At 32.7% G+C, this 16,764-nt stretch overlaps 2 protein-coding genes across 2 annotated transcripts; one reads left to right on the forward strand and one right to left on the reverse strand.

The window, feature by feature from the left end:
* Positions 1-1,540: 1,540 nt before the first annotated feature.
* On the reverse strand, positions 1,541-6,483 carry LOC130809968 (GCN5-related N-acetyltransferase 10, chloroplastic). The gene is made up of 5 exons (XM_057675848.1): positions 5,899-6,483; positions 4,241-4,293; positions 3,235-3,432; positions 2,184-2,417; positions 1,541-2,097 (listed from the first exon to the last, which is right to left on the reverse strand). Exons 1-4 carry the CDS (start codon positions 6,355-6,357, stop codon positions 2,195-2,197), a joined length of 933 nt encoding a protein of 310 aa, XP_057531831.1. The 5' UTR covers positions 6,358-6,483; the 3' UTR covers positions 1,541-2,097; positions 2,184-2,194.
* Positions 6,484-11,356: 4,873 nt separating this feature from the next.
* LOC130809966 (stromal 70 kDa heat shock-related protein, chloroplastic-like) lies at positions 11,357-16,637 on the forward strand. The gene is made up of 8 exons (XM_057675845.1): positions 11,357-12,274; positions 13,352-13,604; positions 14,051-14,130; positions 14,227-14,369; positions 14,474-14,572; positions 15,028-15,217; positions 15,309-15,707; positions 16,033-16,637. Exons 1-8 carry the CDS (start codon positions 11,729-11,731, stop codon positions 16,432-16,434), a joined length of 2,112 nt encoding a protein of 703 aa, XP_057531828.1. The 5' UTR covers positions 11,357-11,728; the 3' UTR covers positions 16,435-16,637.
* Positions 16,638-16,764: the final 127 nt, after the last annotated feature.

Consider the following 16,764-nt stretch of genomic DNA (forward strand, 5'->3'; position numbering starts at 1 on the left):
CACATCTAAAGGTGTTTAAAATAGACCCAACAATCCGATATTCAACCAAAATTAGCTTGTAATCAAACTCGACTTGACCCGACTTTAAAATGAATTTAAAATTATATAAAAATCAATGAAGACACAAGACGTGATTTTAAACCGACCCGAAAAATTGACCCGAATTCAACCCGATGACCCGAATGAACATGATCTCTAGTCCCATGGTAGCTTATGTTTGTACTTAAGCCATCTTCAATTAATCTTCATTTTCAAATATAATGTTCAACTCCACGCAATGGATTTATAATTTTTAACGGCGTTTGACAATTAGTTGTTGATTGGTTTAATTACTATCTTTAGTAAGCTGGTAGCATTAATTTTTTGTTATATGAGTCAACTGTTATGAAAATGTTTGATAAAATTAATTTATATATTATTTGTTCATTATTCATAAGAAAAAGCGGTTAAAAATATAAAAATTAATGAAAAAAATTCTCATAGTAACTTTTTTGGCTTTAGTTTAAAACTAGTTTTTTAGGTCACTTAAAATCGTTTAGTAACTTTTTTCAATTCTTTTTTTGGTGGAAAAATCAAAATAACCACCCAAAATAGACATATAAGATCTTTGTATGAGTAATTTTGTAAGAAACTATCTTTCAATAAGACGAACTCAATAAAAGAAACTCATATTATAATATTCTGTTTAATTTGTAGTATTTTAAATAGTTTAACCAATATTAAAAGTATCTCACACTGAGACACCTCAAACAAAAATCTGTCATTTTTGTATTATTACAATGTTGCAAATGGATAGGCAATTCCATTAGGTTATTTGGTCTATTGGGCCCAATTTATAATTATAATTGAAATTCTTTAATTATATTTTCTTATAATCAAAACCTTTTGTTAAGGACATGATCACAAATAATCCTTAATTTGCATAAATCATGTTTTGTTTGTCTTGACTTTCATGCAATTGGCAGCTGTAAAAATGTGTAAACTTTTTGATCGTCAAAATTGTCATCTTTCTTTTTCATTGATCGAGAAAGAGGGAACATTTATCGTTTGTAAGACATCTTTATCATACCAGCTATTTGGATAAATTCATCATTAGATTAATTGATTCGCTTGACTAGCTAATTAATACTTCCTCTGTTCTAAAATACTTGTATTAAACACATTTTTAGCAATTTAATGTATTTGTCAGATTGTTTATATCTAAAATTATACATAACTATAAATTATAATAAAATTGATATTATGAAAATATACGACAAGACGAATAAAACAAGATCCCATATGACTATGTTTTTCTCATATGATAGCCGAAATATGTAAATTACTATAGAATGATAAATAGTGTAAAAGCTGGTTTGATGCAAATAATATGGAACGGAAAGAGTACTAAAATTGTTGGCTAAATAATTTTTTAAATTGTAGGGTAGGCTAAAAAAAATAGAAATGTTTAATAAGAATCGAATTCATAACCTTTCTGAAAACTAGCATTTATTTTTTTAACTTTGACAAGACTCAATTTTGATTGACTAAATAAGTTTTTTTGTCACAGGGTAGGCCGAGAAAAGTGGAGAATTAAGTGAGAATTGAACACATAACCGAACTGATTTTCAACGAACCAACTCAACCAAAAACTTACGCTGGTAGTTGAGACTCCAAGATATGTTATATACTTCACATGATAGCCCTTTGGACTAGAAGTATAGATGCAACGCAACCCTTCCTCAAACCTGAGGCTAAATATTCAACTTCAAATGATGGATTGTTGAGATATGAACATGTAATCTCATCACATTGGCTTTTGATGCCATGTCAAAAAACCAACTCAACCAAAAGATTAATTTGATGATTAAGGCTCCAAAATATGTTATATACTATAACAAAAATGACATAATCTATACTCATGCATTCAGCATTCACATGACGCAACAATATATACGCCTGCGTTCGCATGACTGACTATCTAGTTGATATACAAGACAAGAATACAATGTATGTACATGTAATTTTGAGTAAATACACAACATGTTGATCTATAGCATCTCCACATTGCTTTTTCTTTGTTTCCTATCCATCATCCAGAGTTCCACTAGGCAATCCCTGCAAAACACAAGCAATCGACGACATCTAACAATAGGAAACTGAAATCCTGGGATTGATTGTGTCGTGTGTAGGTACGAACTTACAACAATAACAGTTAAGAAACGTAGGGAAGTCGTTTGGTCATGAGGATTCGTCGTTTCCTTCCTATCAAAGTAACCCAAATAGGGTCTCGAGAAACTATTTGAAAGCCAGCGCTTGTGTACAATGAGCGTGCACCCCAATCGTCTTCGTATGCTCTTAGCACTAGATACTCGTAGCCCCATAACACGGCTATTACCTCACAGGCTTTCAGCAGCACAGTTGCCACTTTCTGTCTCCTGCACATTTGCTAAAACGATGTCATTGATGTATATATTATGGTTCAAAGTGAAAGTCTTATACTTAACTATGGGACTAAGTGACACGTATTAAGGAATCAATTCAACCAAAATGTTAAGCTGATGCTTGAGGTCCTAAGATATGTTATATACTCTAACACGCCCCTCACACGAAAACTCTCTAGGTAGAAGTGTGGATGCAGCACAAACCCTCCTCATATCTGACGCTAAATAATCCACTATGAAGGGTTATTGAGATTCGAACACGTGACGTCTTGTCACATTGACTCCTGAATGTAAGGAACTAATTCAACCAAAAACTTAAGTTGATGGCTGACACCCTAAGATATGTTATACACTCTAACAACATGAGCCTAGGTATATAAATTGTTGGACTGTTCACTTCACATTGCGTCAATATTACGTACACTTGACCATAATAAATAGAATAATTGAACGCTTCAATTTGATTCAAAATATTTGATTTTTTCATATAATGACAAATTGAACACTTGAACATGTATCCAAGACCAAATCCGAGTAACGTTGATTACTAGCGGCCAAGCTTGGCTTGAGTGTTTAGACTTAAGAGCATCATGTTTTAGTTTGAATCCCAAAAACATTCCATACTACTTTATGATAGTATTAGTATTTCTCGATGGATCAGTTAGAGAGACGTATCATTTAAACGAACCTATTAGTTCGAAAGACTTATAATTTGATCATAGACTCGAACTTTACTTTTTCTACAGAAGTTTACCAATTTGAAGTTGTCCAAAAGATCAAAAAATAGTGGATGAAGTTTCAAGGCAAAGACCTGAAGTTGTTAGAAACTGCGATTCCTGATATGTAGAGATACTCCTCGGCTCCTAGAAGGTGTGGGAGCACATCAGCATCTCTAAATACAGTAACATCAACGACACCCACAAGTTGTTGTTGATTCTGGTGTGCCTGAGACTTCGTCGAGCCAATAACCTTGTCTTCCTTAGCTGGTTCCGCCACCAGACATGCATACCTGTTTTTTTTCCTTGTTAATAAAGCAAATTGTATTCATTTAACAGTCATGACATATGGTCTATGGTAATAGTGCCTTATCGAATCGAATGCTGCACAAGAATACCAGATTGATTTCCCCTAGCAGACTCCTTTGGAGTAGAAGATGCCCCTAGTGGAGTTAGATCCCATAACTTCCCGACCATGGGTGTTGTGTTCGATAGATGACATTTTAGTTGACCTTTAGCTTTCGGCTTTTTACTAGGTCAATCAGTCAAAAAAAGTGGTGGTAAATAATTTTTAAGCTATAACCAAAATAGAACACCTATTTGCCAAACACTCTCGTGTCACGCAAACCTTACCCCTTGGACCACATACTCCTTGAGAGTACAAGATATGTGATAACCTCCAGATTGTGTCGTACAAACTTTAACCGGCCACTAGGTCCAGGCCGTTTACTCGGTTGATTTAACAATACATTAGAGGTATTTAAAACAGATCTGATGACCCGACATTTACCCGACCTTGAACCTGATTTGATCCAACTTAAAAATTAAATTTATAATTATGTAAAAACAACATGAATACAAGACCGATGTTGAACTGATTTGAAACACACAAGACCCAACGACCAGAATGAACACCTCTACAATACATTAATTCCTGCTTTCATTTTCACCCTAAAATGCAATACAATAAATGGGTTTTTCTAGCATAGTATTCATGTTGTATCTTTATATATGAAATCAAAATGTGACTGATTATTTAATTGACTTGGATTTAATTGAAAAAGATGCAAAAATACATTTTGAACCAATGCAAGTACTAACCTATCTGGAGGAGAGTTCCTTAATCTATAAAGAAGTCCAGCAAGAACCTCAGCCTGCAAAGAAAAATATATACTTCATATATGGTTATTACTACATCATTTTACAAGGACATTATAAGATATTAATGGTTTGTTCCTATTCTGCTCAAACTCAAAATCACATTTTCAAACACCAATGCATGTCTAAGTGTCAGGCCCGTTCCTAACCCTACGCAAGTTAGAAATTTATTTATAATCCAAAGCTAAAAAAGCCCAATAACTCAATTCAACAATATTGTCATATATAAAACGTAAAACGTCATTTTAAAATTGTAACTTTACTTTTACCATAACACCCATTAAAGATCGAACGTATAAAAGATCTATTTCTTTGATTGTGCCAAATAAGACTCATAAAATATAAAATTGCCAAGTGTCAACTTTATAAAATCTTGGATCTCTGTTTTACTTTGTATATTCTTCACTTGCATATTTGAATAATTTATAACACTTACAAGTAAAAAAACACAATTTTAATGCAATTTTGGGTCTCTAGCTTTCCCAAATCTTGGATTCATAACGTAACAAATATTTAAAGCTCAGCATGTGAAAAATGCAGAAATACATATAACCTTTACCTCATTGTTTTATTACTGTATAATATACTTCTTTTCTTTAATTACTTGGCTTTAGGACTAAAATTTTAAAATATAGAATAAACGGAACCTTAAAAATTATTGAATTTTTTTCTTATATATAATTTGGGAAAAAATAGTTTAATTAAGTCCTAAAAATTCAAATAGGTATCCCTCTTACATATTCTATTTAGTTTGAAGAATTATAAATTCAAATTAAAACCAATAATTTGATTTCATACTTATGAAATTCAGATAAATTATAATAAATTATAATTAAATTCTAGACTTAATGACGAATTAAAATATTTTATTACAAATTCATAAATCACTATCATATACATCATCAATTCTAAAATATTTATTACATTAAATTTATGGGTATTATTCATCTATCAAGCTAATTTTATAGGCTAATATATTAAAAAAAAGTACAATCAAAGTAAATTCTTATTTAAAACGTTTAATCGCATACTTTCACGACATATATAATTTTAGATATAAATGTTAAGAGTATATAACATATCTTAGGGCTTCAACTATCAACTTAAACTTTTAGTTGAGTTGATTTCTTGACATGGTATCAGAGCCAACGTGATAAAAATGAATTCGAATCTCAACCATCCCTCATCTAAATTGGACTATTTAGCGCCAAGTAATAAAGAGGACCTGTGCTACATTCAAACTTCTAGCTTCTAGTTTAAAGTGCTCTCATGTGAGAAGGCGTGTTAGAGTATATAATATATCCTGCAGCTTAAACTATCAGCTTAAACTTTTGGTTGAATTGATTACTTGACATGTTAAGAGTATATAACCTATGCGTAATCCCACTTCTAACCTAATGGACTCTCATATGAAGGGAAGCGTTAGAGTATATATAACATATTCAAGAAGTCGCTACCATAAGCTTAAATTGATGATTAAGTTACAAAATATATTATATACTCTAACAATTAATAATCAAAATTACACGTTAGAATGCATAAAAAAGTGAAATGTAACGAACATAATAGAACAGAATGGATTAATTATACAGGAAAAATACCTTGAAGAATTGAAAGAACCAATCATCAAAGACAAGAGAAGGATTATGAAAAGAATAAGCTTGAATATCAGCAACCTTCCTCATCTCAGTCATTTCCTCTACCATCCTCCTTACCTTCCAACCATACTCCCTCACCAAATACTCCATTTCTTTACTTTCTTCCATCCCATTTAAACTTGTACTTCTTTCAATCATCTCTTCTTCAACCGTCTGATCAATCATCATCTCCAGCACCTCATCTTTACTCGGTGGACGCTGTTGTACCAGAGTACTACCGCTTTTTCCACTAACACATGATAAACCATGATGCTTCCTTTGTTGTAATAATAATATTGATGATGATGGAATAATAAATGGGTATAATTTGGATTCTCTAAAATTTGAGAAGTTTCTAGAAAAGTTGATTATTTGATGATTAGCATTAGCCATCATTTTGTCACACAAAAAAAAAAAATTCATATGATCAACTTATGTGTTATCACAATAACATTTTACTGTGTGTTATACTTTAACTATTGTATTAAATATCTTTCTATATTTATTTGAATTTATTTTTTTAAACAAAAATGTGTAATGTAACAATCCCAGAAAAGAAGTTAATAATGTAATAATTATTATTATTATTTTTTTTTTTTGTGTGTATGAGTATATTTTGGAAAAAAAAATGAAGAAAATATGAGGAGAAAATAGAGATTAGGTATAAGTGGTGGTGAGTAAGGAAGAAGTATGGAAAAGACATGGGAGAAGTGTAGCCTAACATTTGGCTTATGTTAGATTTTGTGTTAGTGGTACGCCGAGAACTAGGAATCAATGCGGAACACTCAACAAATTTTCAAAATCAGACGGTTTCAACGTGAAATTAATTTAGGAAAATTCTATATGGTAGCTATGAATTTTTGTAAAAGATTAGTGGTAGCAAGTCTTTAAAAAATTTCACAAAATAATATTGTACTTTTAAAATTTAAGTTGTCGTAACACTAATGTCCAAAAACGTTAGATTATACATTAAGTTGTGAAATTTTGTTTTTACTTTTATTTTTTCATTTAAACACAATAATTTTTTTTCCTTAAATTTCCACAAAATGACATTGTTCTTTTGGAATTTAAGATATTCATAACATTAATGACTAAAAAAACGTTAGATTATATGTTAAGTCGTGAAATTTTAAAAGTACAATGCTATTTTGTGGAATTTTTTTATAAGATTAGCTACTACTAGCCTTTTGCAAAAATTCGTGTCTACCATGTAGAATATCTCTTATTTTTATTGGACTAAGCAAATGTATACTTAATGTGTTAAAGTCATCACTTAAAATAAAGAGATCACTTACAGATTTAAAGTAGTCACTTTTATAGTCTTAAATTGGTCACTTATAATTTTAAAGTGATCAATTAGAAAAGTAGAGTAATTATATGGGTTCACCTCATGTGAGACGTTCTCATAATACAAAACTTGATGGGAACATTTTGCTTTAATAAATTTTGAGCTACTCTTGTGAGAGACCGTCTTCGGTAAGACGACCTCAAATAAAGAGCTCATATTCTCATAATATGTATTAAATGGGTTATTTAACCGATACGTCTCACACTTAGACCATCTTATACAACAATAGTAAATATTGTGTTTCCTATAAATTTGCCGATTAGTCACTGAGCTTGATTGGGATGTCCAGTTTGGACGTAGGACTTCATTTGGGCTTTTGATAGGACTTAATTTGTTTAGTGCAAAAGTATCATTTCAAATAACTTAGGGTGTGCTTGGATGAAAGGAAATGGAGGGAAAGAAAGAGGAGGGATTTAGAGGGAAGAAGAATTCCTTATTTAGATAGCAAAATGCGAGAAAAGAGATTTGGAGGGGAGGAAATTGAAAGGATTTGATGGATACTTTTTATTAAGGTTTTAATTTCTTCAAAGTGAGAAAGATTTGAAGGAAAAACTCTTATCTATCTTCCTTTCTCTTTCATTCCCTCATATACAAACAAGAATAATTTTCCTCTCATTTCTCATTTCTTCCTTTTCCTTCCCTCCCTTCCCTTTTCTTTCCTTTCCTTTCTCTCTAAAATTGTTATCCAAACATAGTATTAGTGTTGGTTTTCTAATCTATTTTCTATTTCAATTCTTAGAAAAAAAATTTATTTTTCCCAGTAATTACAAACTGAAATTGAAGTTGATTTTTCAGTTGATTTTTCCCAATAATTACATAAATAAAATTAAGACACCTCTTAAGCTTGGATTTTTCAATTGAAGTTGATTAAAAGAAAATAATGCAAATAATTATGGGTTGACAAGTAGTTGAAGGTTATTTCTTTAAAAATAATTTGAAGAAAATACTTTCAACTATTATTGATTAATTCAAAATACATTCAACTATCATTTAACCATGTCTATGTATACTCCTAAATATTGAGATGCTTGACTTTATGTACCCCCAACTCTTGCTAATCCACTTAAAATACCCCAAAAACTGCCAGGTTAAGTATTCCAATATTTAGGGGTATATAGAATTAAATGATAATTAAGAGTATTTCAAGTCAATCAACAATAGTTGAGAGTATTTTTTCACATTTTTCTTTCTTTTATTATATTTTTAAAAAATGTTTAATTTTTACTACCAGCAGTTCAATTAATTTTGATAAAAAATTAGAACTGCATAGGTGAGATGAAGAAGCTTTTGATAAAAAATTGCTTATGTGCAAACTGCAAAGAGCGAAAATTATACATCAACCACTTTTTAAAAGGAAATTCAAAAAAAAATTAATACGTTTTAATAACTTTATTCAAAAAACAAATTTCGTTCAAACTTTTTTCTCAAAATAAGCGTCCTTGGCTCCAAAGTTAAGCTTGGTGTATAATTATTGTTATTAAGAGCGAATTAAAAAAAATAGTCAACAATTTAGTCAAGTGTAACGGCGACCTACCTTATGCTTGACTTGAAGTCAGAACTGAGAATCAATGTTTATCACCAGTAAGTGAAAGTCCAAATGATTATGGAAAAATTACACCAAAAAATATAATCAGTTTCCAAAAGTTTCATTTGAGGAATCCAAGTTAGTTCATAGAAGAGCCAGTGACGAAGTTCATCAGCAAAACGCTGGGGTTGGAGTAAGTGGGAGGCATGACCAAGTAGTTCATTGTAGCTCAAACGCATCGTTTCAGCAAAGGAAATCTGGGTTGATGAGAATGAAGACAAAATCTAGATTTCAAGACCCGCCTGAAGAGGATAATAGGAGATCCGGGAGTGTAAATCGAGCTGGGTTAATGGTAAAAGTGAGGAGATTGAAGGAGATGATCCATTTGAGGAAGATTTAGAGGAATTTAAGAAAGGTAAATTGAATTTTTTTACAATTTTGTAATGTTTAAGTTTAGAGTTAATTGTTGCTGCATTAATTTGTAATCTTGTTTTGTAATCTTGTTATTGAGGATTTAAGGAAGAAAGTCATTTGGGATATGAAATTATGGAAATAGGAAGTTATGGATTTGGTTTTAAGTCGCTGTTAGTAACAACTTTATCCCTGACTAAATTTTTAACTATTTCTTTTAATTCGCTGTTGGTAACAGTGACTTTACCCTTAACTAAACTTTTGACCATATCTTTTAATTCGCTGTTAGTAACAGCGAATATACACCACACCTAACTTTGAAGCCAAAGACGCTTATTTTGAGAAAAAAGTTTAAACGAAACTTATTTTTGAATAAAATTATTAAAAAATCTTATTTTTTTCGAATTTTCTTTTTAAAAGCTATTAGTCTAAAGTCCATTGCTCTCTGAGACCATTCCCACGAGTAAAGAAATCTTTCTCAAGTAGAAGTTTTTTTTGGGAAAAAATAACTCACACTAGAGAGGTTTAAAAAATTTTCATGCATAGAAAAAAAATTTTCCACTCAACCTGTGGAAATTTTTATATTGTGGAAGAAAATGTGAAATTTAATCACATTTTGACAAGTGTCCCAAAAATATATACATATGTAATATATTAAATAGGTTTTATTTTATTTATAAATATACTAAAAATATATACAAATATACAAATGGTCATAAAATTTTAGGCTCTATAATTAGACACCAATTTAACAATTTTGCTATAGTTTAGTATGCTTTTTTTAATTCTACATAAATTAATATTTAAGTTGTGAGGAAACTTTTTTGTTTTCTCATTGATGGGATAAGTTTTTTATGTCACAAAAAATAATGTGGATGAGAGGGAAAATATAGAAAGAAATGATGAAGAATTTTTTTTCCACACCATTGAGAGTGCTTTGACTATCTCATAATATATGATTTGCATTTTGAATGAAATTTAGTGAAAAAGACTAATTGAGAGCATAAGAGAAAAAAACAAGTAGATGATTGAAATAAGTAATTAAAATGAATGGAGCGATTAATTTTGTAGAACAAATAAAAAGAAAGAAAGCAGGACATAAATTTTATGTGGTAACCATAAGCTTTTTCACGTGGTGAAGAAACAGTTTTTATCCACGTAGTGGACAAATGTTTTTTTATCCACGTGGTGACACTATGTTATTAATTTTTCTACTTGATAGACAAAAAGTTAAAGTTTTTGCTCAATTTACATTATTAAACAAACGTCTCATTATTCACATAAGACTTTGCAAAAATCTGTTTGAAATAAGTACTTATTTATTTTAACAGCCTCTCCTCTTTTTCTCTCTTTTCCCTCTAAAAAACCTTGATCTCTATAGTTGGTTTGGGGCTATCATCAACCTTTTGGTTGCCTTTTGGTTGATGTTAAGCCTTTAATCTTTCCGTTTTAAGCTTTTTCAATATGATCAGAATAAATATTTGTTCTCTCCCTACAGGAGTGTTGTTCTACCCATCCATTGGGTTGATTCTATCCATATATTGGGTTTAATCTCTCTACTCGTCTCTCTACTCGTGAGAGTTTGGGGTTATGAATTTTGTTCTCTAGTTGATTTGTTGATAGAGATTAATGCGATAATGCAGCAAATACCAAAATTGCAATTACCATCAACTACATCAAATTCAATTCCATCTCACGACTACAACAGATCGAAAGACCCCCTCATAGAAGGCTGTATGAAACAGTAATGTGGAAGAGGATATTCATAATTGTCAAATCTCATACACAACGATCGTAGTTTTGTTAATTCTGAATTATATTTTGTTAAAGTTGTTATGTATTTGCTAATTTTTAATTCTGATGTAAATGTCGTATGACTCTTTATTAATGAATTAGATATTATTAAAAAAATATATAATTTCTTATCACATTCAATAGTAATACCGATGGACACTAAGGTGTTCATTTGAGTAAAAAAAAATACTTATTTATTTTAACAAAAATTTTAATATTTTATCTGCCACATAAAAAGTTTAAAACTCAAAATCACCGTATGAATTAAAAAAAAAATGTTAACCACATAAAAAAAGTCAAAAACTCAAAATTACTTAAAAAAGAGCCAAAAGCCCATTCTAGCAGCTTCTTCCTTCAAAAACCAAACCACAAAATATCAACAATACCCATCATAAGTCACTTCATATTCCAAGTTTTACATTCATTTTACTTACCATTTTCCAACTTACAGATCCTCCTGGACTCTCCTAGCCTTTTCATATAAAGCCAAACCACAAAATATCATCCAAATCCAACGATCACCACTCTCTTTCATCATAATCCCACACAATCCAACGGCCAAAATCTAAAGATCCTTCTAGAATACTCTCCCTCCAAAACTTCTTTTTATAAACATGATCATCTTTCTCGCTTCTTTCTAACCCAGATTCTAAAAGCCCTGTAAAACCAATAACTCATACTCATTGTTCTTCTGTGAAAGCTTAGTGTGCATTTTCATGGCGGCTACCTCAGCAGCAGCTCAGATAAACATCCTAGGACAGAACAAAAACAACAGTTCCTTCCTAGGTCAAAATCTTAGGATCAAGATCAAGAATACTAACCCATTTTCGGTTCTAGTGAATTCTAGAAGGAAAAATGGTAAACACCATCTAGAACATTCTAGAAGGTACACTACTCTACGGGTAGCGTGCGAGAAGGTGGTGGGGATTGATTTAGGGACAACAAACTCGGCGGTGGCGGCTATGGAAGGAGGGAAGCCTACGATTATAACGAATGTGGAGGGGCAGCGAACGACCCCGTCGGTAGTGGCTTACACAAAGGGTGGAGACCGGCTTGTTGGGCAGATTGCGAAGCGGCAGGCGGTGGTTAACCCGGAGAATACATTCTTCTCTGTAAAGAGGTTTGTAGGAAGGAAAATGGGGGAGGTTGATGAGGAGTCTAAGCAGGTTTCTTATAAAGTTGTGAAAGATGAAAATGGGAATGTTAAGCTTGAGTGTCCTGCTATTGGCAAACTCTTTGCCCCTGAGGAAATTTCTGCCCAGGTATTTACTTGTGTGGAAAAGTTACCGTGAAATATTACAATTTTTCATTAATTTTGTACAATAATATTAATTCGTGATTAACCATAAATAATAAATAATATCACTTTTAGGCGTTTTTACTAGAATAATTTCAATTTTTGTTTATTAACTAATTTATTAATTTTTTTATCATATAATCTTTTATCATTTAATTTTTAGCATGTTAGATCACTAAGTTGATATTAATCACGATTGATTAAAAATTGGTGTTATTATAGTAAAATAAACAAAAGATTGAATTATTCCTCGTAAACTTTCTTACTTCTATTTGATTTGCCAATGGATTTAAGTTATAATATATCCGTTTTGAAATACTTGTAGCGACTGATTGACATGTTACGTAGAAAAATATTATTATCAATTGCAAGGGTAATGGAACGAAAGAAGTATTATAATTGATAAGAGTATATTACATAGACGTTTCGATCATCAACTTAAGCACGTGATAAGTATATTACATAGACGTTTCGATCATCAACTTAAGCACGTGATAGAAGGTAACATGTTACGTGTTACGTGCTACGTGTTCGAATTAGAGTATGTATGAAGAGGACATGTGCTTGCTTTTGCACTTTTATCCCAAAAGATTGTCGTAAGTGTTATGGAGTCTATAAGATATTTTAGGATTTAATCATCAGTTTAACCTTTAAAATGAATCTTTAAATTGAATGTTATTTGTTGGAAAAATAAATCACAATTTATATTGAATGTTATTTGTTGGAAAAATAACACACAATTTATATCGAAGAATAAAAGAGAGGTTGAGTAACCTATAAATTTGATGGGCTATTTCTCCTATTATCAATTGTTTCTAGGATGAAATCTCATCGGACTTGGTGTAATTATTCTCTTATGCGGGTCTTGTAGTATACAAGTCTAATAACAAACTCAATCAACTCAATCAACTTATTGTTAGATTGTTGCTTATCAAAAAAGATGAATGGGAAAAAAAATTCAATCAAATTTTGAAAGAATTAGTTTGTTTTCTCCTTTTTTTTAGATGAAAGTTAAAAATGTTATATGTGGAAACTTATGCAGGTGTTGAGGAAGCTTGTGGAAGATGCATCAAAGTTCTTAAATGATAGTGTAAACAAGGCTGTGATAACTGTGCCAGCTTATTTCAATGATTCACAAAGAACTGCAACTAAGGATGCTGGTAAAATTGCTGGTTTGGATGTTCTTCGGATCATCAACGAACCCACAGCTGCTTCATTAGCATATGGGTTCGAAAAGAAGAACAACGAGACCATTTTGGTTTTCGACCTTGGAGGTGGTACTTTCGATGTTTCGGGTAAGTTCTTCATTGAAGATACTCAACCTCTATGTGCATCCATGGAGTTTTGAACAATGATATTCAATATCATCGATATGAAGATTATTTCATATCTTTTTTCACCCAATATCATATGGAAATGTTGAAGATGACCCCTTGTAGTACAATATACTCCATCTATACCTTTGAATTTGTTTTAAGACATCTAAAAAGACTTACTTTGATAGCATAATGTAGCAAATTCAAATGGAGAGATGAATGAAGTTGGCTCTAAACTATGAATATTGAACATAAGTTATCTTGTATACTCAATATTCAATATATGTTATCATGTCGACTAGACCTCCTCGTGATAAGGGTACTGGTCTGTCTACTTTTCCACCCTTTTCATACACTGCCTTGGGCGGGACTCAGTGGGATGATGACGAAGAAGTTATCTTGAATTGTTGCTTCTGCTTTTGCAGTTCTTGAGGTTGGAGATGGAGTTTTCGAGGTGTTATCTACATCAGGTGACACACACTTAGGAGGTGATGATTTCGACAAGGTAAGACAATTCAGGCTCTACTGATTTACTAGCTCTATAAGGTTCACCAATTTCAATTGAGTGTAACGACATACCTATTTCCATCTGCTGCTGCAGAGAATTGTGGATTGGTTAGCAGATACTTTCAAGAAGGACGAGGGCATAGATCTTCGGAAAGACAGACAAGCTCTTCAACGTCTAACCGAGGCTGCTGAGAAGGCAAAGATTGAGCTTTCGACATTAACGCAGACTAGCATCAGGTACGTACATGGGTATTACCCTTTTATCTAGAAGTTTCAGCTGTTTTCTCGTCGTCCCCAAATTCACTAACATCAACAATGGTGCAAATGGTGTGATTTTACAGCTTGCCTTTCATTACCGCAACAGCAGACGGTCCTAAACATATCGACGCAACTCTCACGAGAGCAAGGTTTGAGGAGCTATGTTCAGACTTGCTCGACAGGTATATGTGTTAGTAGTTTAGGACAATATCACATGCTCCGCTAATCTTTTCGTGAATTGCAGAAAGGAATTATGGTCATTTTGGGCTATGTTTGGATCATTTTGAGCAAATCGCGTATTCAAAAGGCGAATTAACTTGCGAATTACTCCATCTTATTCATTTACTTGTCCCATTTACTTTTCGTCACTATTCATCAGTCTCTTATAGTTTGTATTTTATTCTAAATCTAGAAGTTAAAATATAGTCAAGTTGGATTTTGTTTTATTCGTCTCAATGCAAGGATTATTGATATTAAGTTTTCATAATTTTTAATGAAAATGTTTACCTCGATAAGTGTGAAAAAGTAAATGGAACTAGTAAAATAAATAGGAGGGTGGGTATTACACTGGTTGAGAATAATAATGAGTTTTGTATATTATATGATTGAAAATTGATGATTGCTTCGGTTTCTGCAGATTGAAGACTCCGGTTGAAACTTCTTTGAAGGATGCACAGCTATCAATCAAAGACATCGACGAAGTTATCCTTGTTGGCGGCTCCACAAGAATACCAGCAGTACAGGATCTTGTGAGAAAGATGACGGGCAAAGATCCGAACTGTACTGTCAACCCCGATGAAGTAGTTGCCCTAGGTGCCGCTGTTCAGGTAAGTCTCGGTTGTCATAAATTCAAGAGTTTTCTTGTTTATGTACATGACAATCTGACACTCGTACTACTAAAACATCGGTATGTTTCAGGCTGGTGTGTTAGCCGGAGATGTTAGCGACATAGTTTTATTAGACGTAACACCATTATCTCTAGGTTTAGAGACTCTCGGTGGAGTAATGACGAAGATCATCCCCAGAAATACAACATTGCCTACATCCAAATCAGAGGTTTTCTCTACAGCTGCAGATGGACAGACAAGTGTAGAGATCAATGTTCTTCAAGGTGAAAGAGAGTTTGTGAGGGATAATAAATCACTTGGAAGCTTCCGGTTAGACGGGATTCCTCCTGCCCCTCGAGGAGTACCCCAGATTGAAGTTCGGTTCGACATTGATGCCAACGGTATTCTCTCTGTCACTGCCGTTGACAAAGGAACAGGCAAGAAACAGGACATTACCATAACTGGTGCTAGCACCTTGCCTAAAGATGAGGTATTATATAGGTTTTCACATAAATATGTGGAGTATCTTTTCCTATGTTACTTGGACTCTGGTACTGATGTTGGATACTGGTACGTATTCAAGTGTCAGATGTATATAAATATTTAATTTACGCCTAAAATAAAGTGTCTGAGTGTCATACCAACGTCCAAGCATTAGGATCGAACACGGGTACTCGAAGTAAAATGAAGAGTCCGAGTAACATAGATCTTTTCATACGCACTCTTCAAACTTCAAAGGGTGTCATTTAACAGTTCAATGTGATAAGAAAAGCTTCAAATTTACGATATTTACACATTCATAACGACCGATGCAGGTCGACCGAATGGTTCAAGAAGCGGAGAGGTTTGCAAAGGAGGATAAAGAGAAGCGAGAAGCAATCGACACAAAGAACCAGGCTGATTCTGTTGTGTACCAGACCGAGAAGCAGCTGAAGGAGTTAGCAGATAAAATCCCTGCGACAGTAAAAGAGAACGTTGAGGCCAAACTGAAAGACCTCAAAGACGCTATTGAAGGTGGTGTTACGCAGAAGATAAAAGATGCTATAGCTGCAGTGAATCAGGAAGTGATGCAGATAGGGCAATCTTTATACGGTCAACCAGGAGCGGCTGGGGCAGGTCCGGCAGCGGGTAGTGCTGCTGGCCCAACGGAATCTACTGGTACCAGTTCTGATGGTAACGGGGATGTGATAGACGCTGATTTTAGCGAAAGTAAATGAGAAAAATGCCTTGCAATTGAATTCCCATTTGGTGTACCAATAAATGTATAGAATTACAGGGAATACTAGAAGTCATTATAAGTAAATGTTAGAATTAGGTGTACTTGTAAGGTTTTGATTGATTTTGGATGGAAATTGTTGTATCATGTCCCTTCCTAAATAACACCCTTCAATTTAAAATAACGAAAACTTTTTGTCGTAAATTCATACTTGTGACATACATGGCGTCAACGTTATCATCAAGATCGGAAAATGGTTCAACAATCATGCGAAAAAATCAGACAAGAAACGGTAGTGCTTGCCCTATCGATGCTCTTGTTGAAGAAAATA

The sequence above is a fragment of the Amaranthus tricolor genome, chromosome 4, assembly GCF_026212465.1.
Source record: "Amaranthus tricolor cultivar Red isolate AtriRed21 chromosome 4, ASM2621246v1, whole genome shotgun sequence".
Lineage (NCBI taxonomy): Eukaryota > Viridiplantae > Streptophyta > Magnoliopsida > Caryophyllales > Amaranthaceae > Amaranthus > Amaranthus tricolor.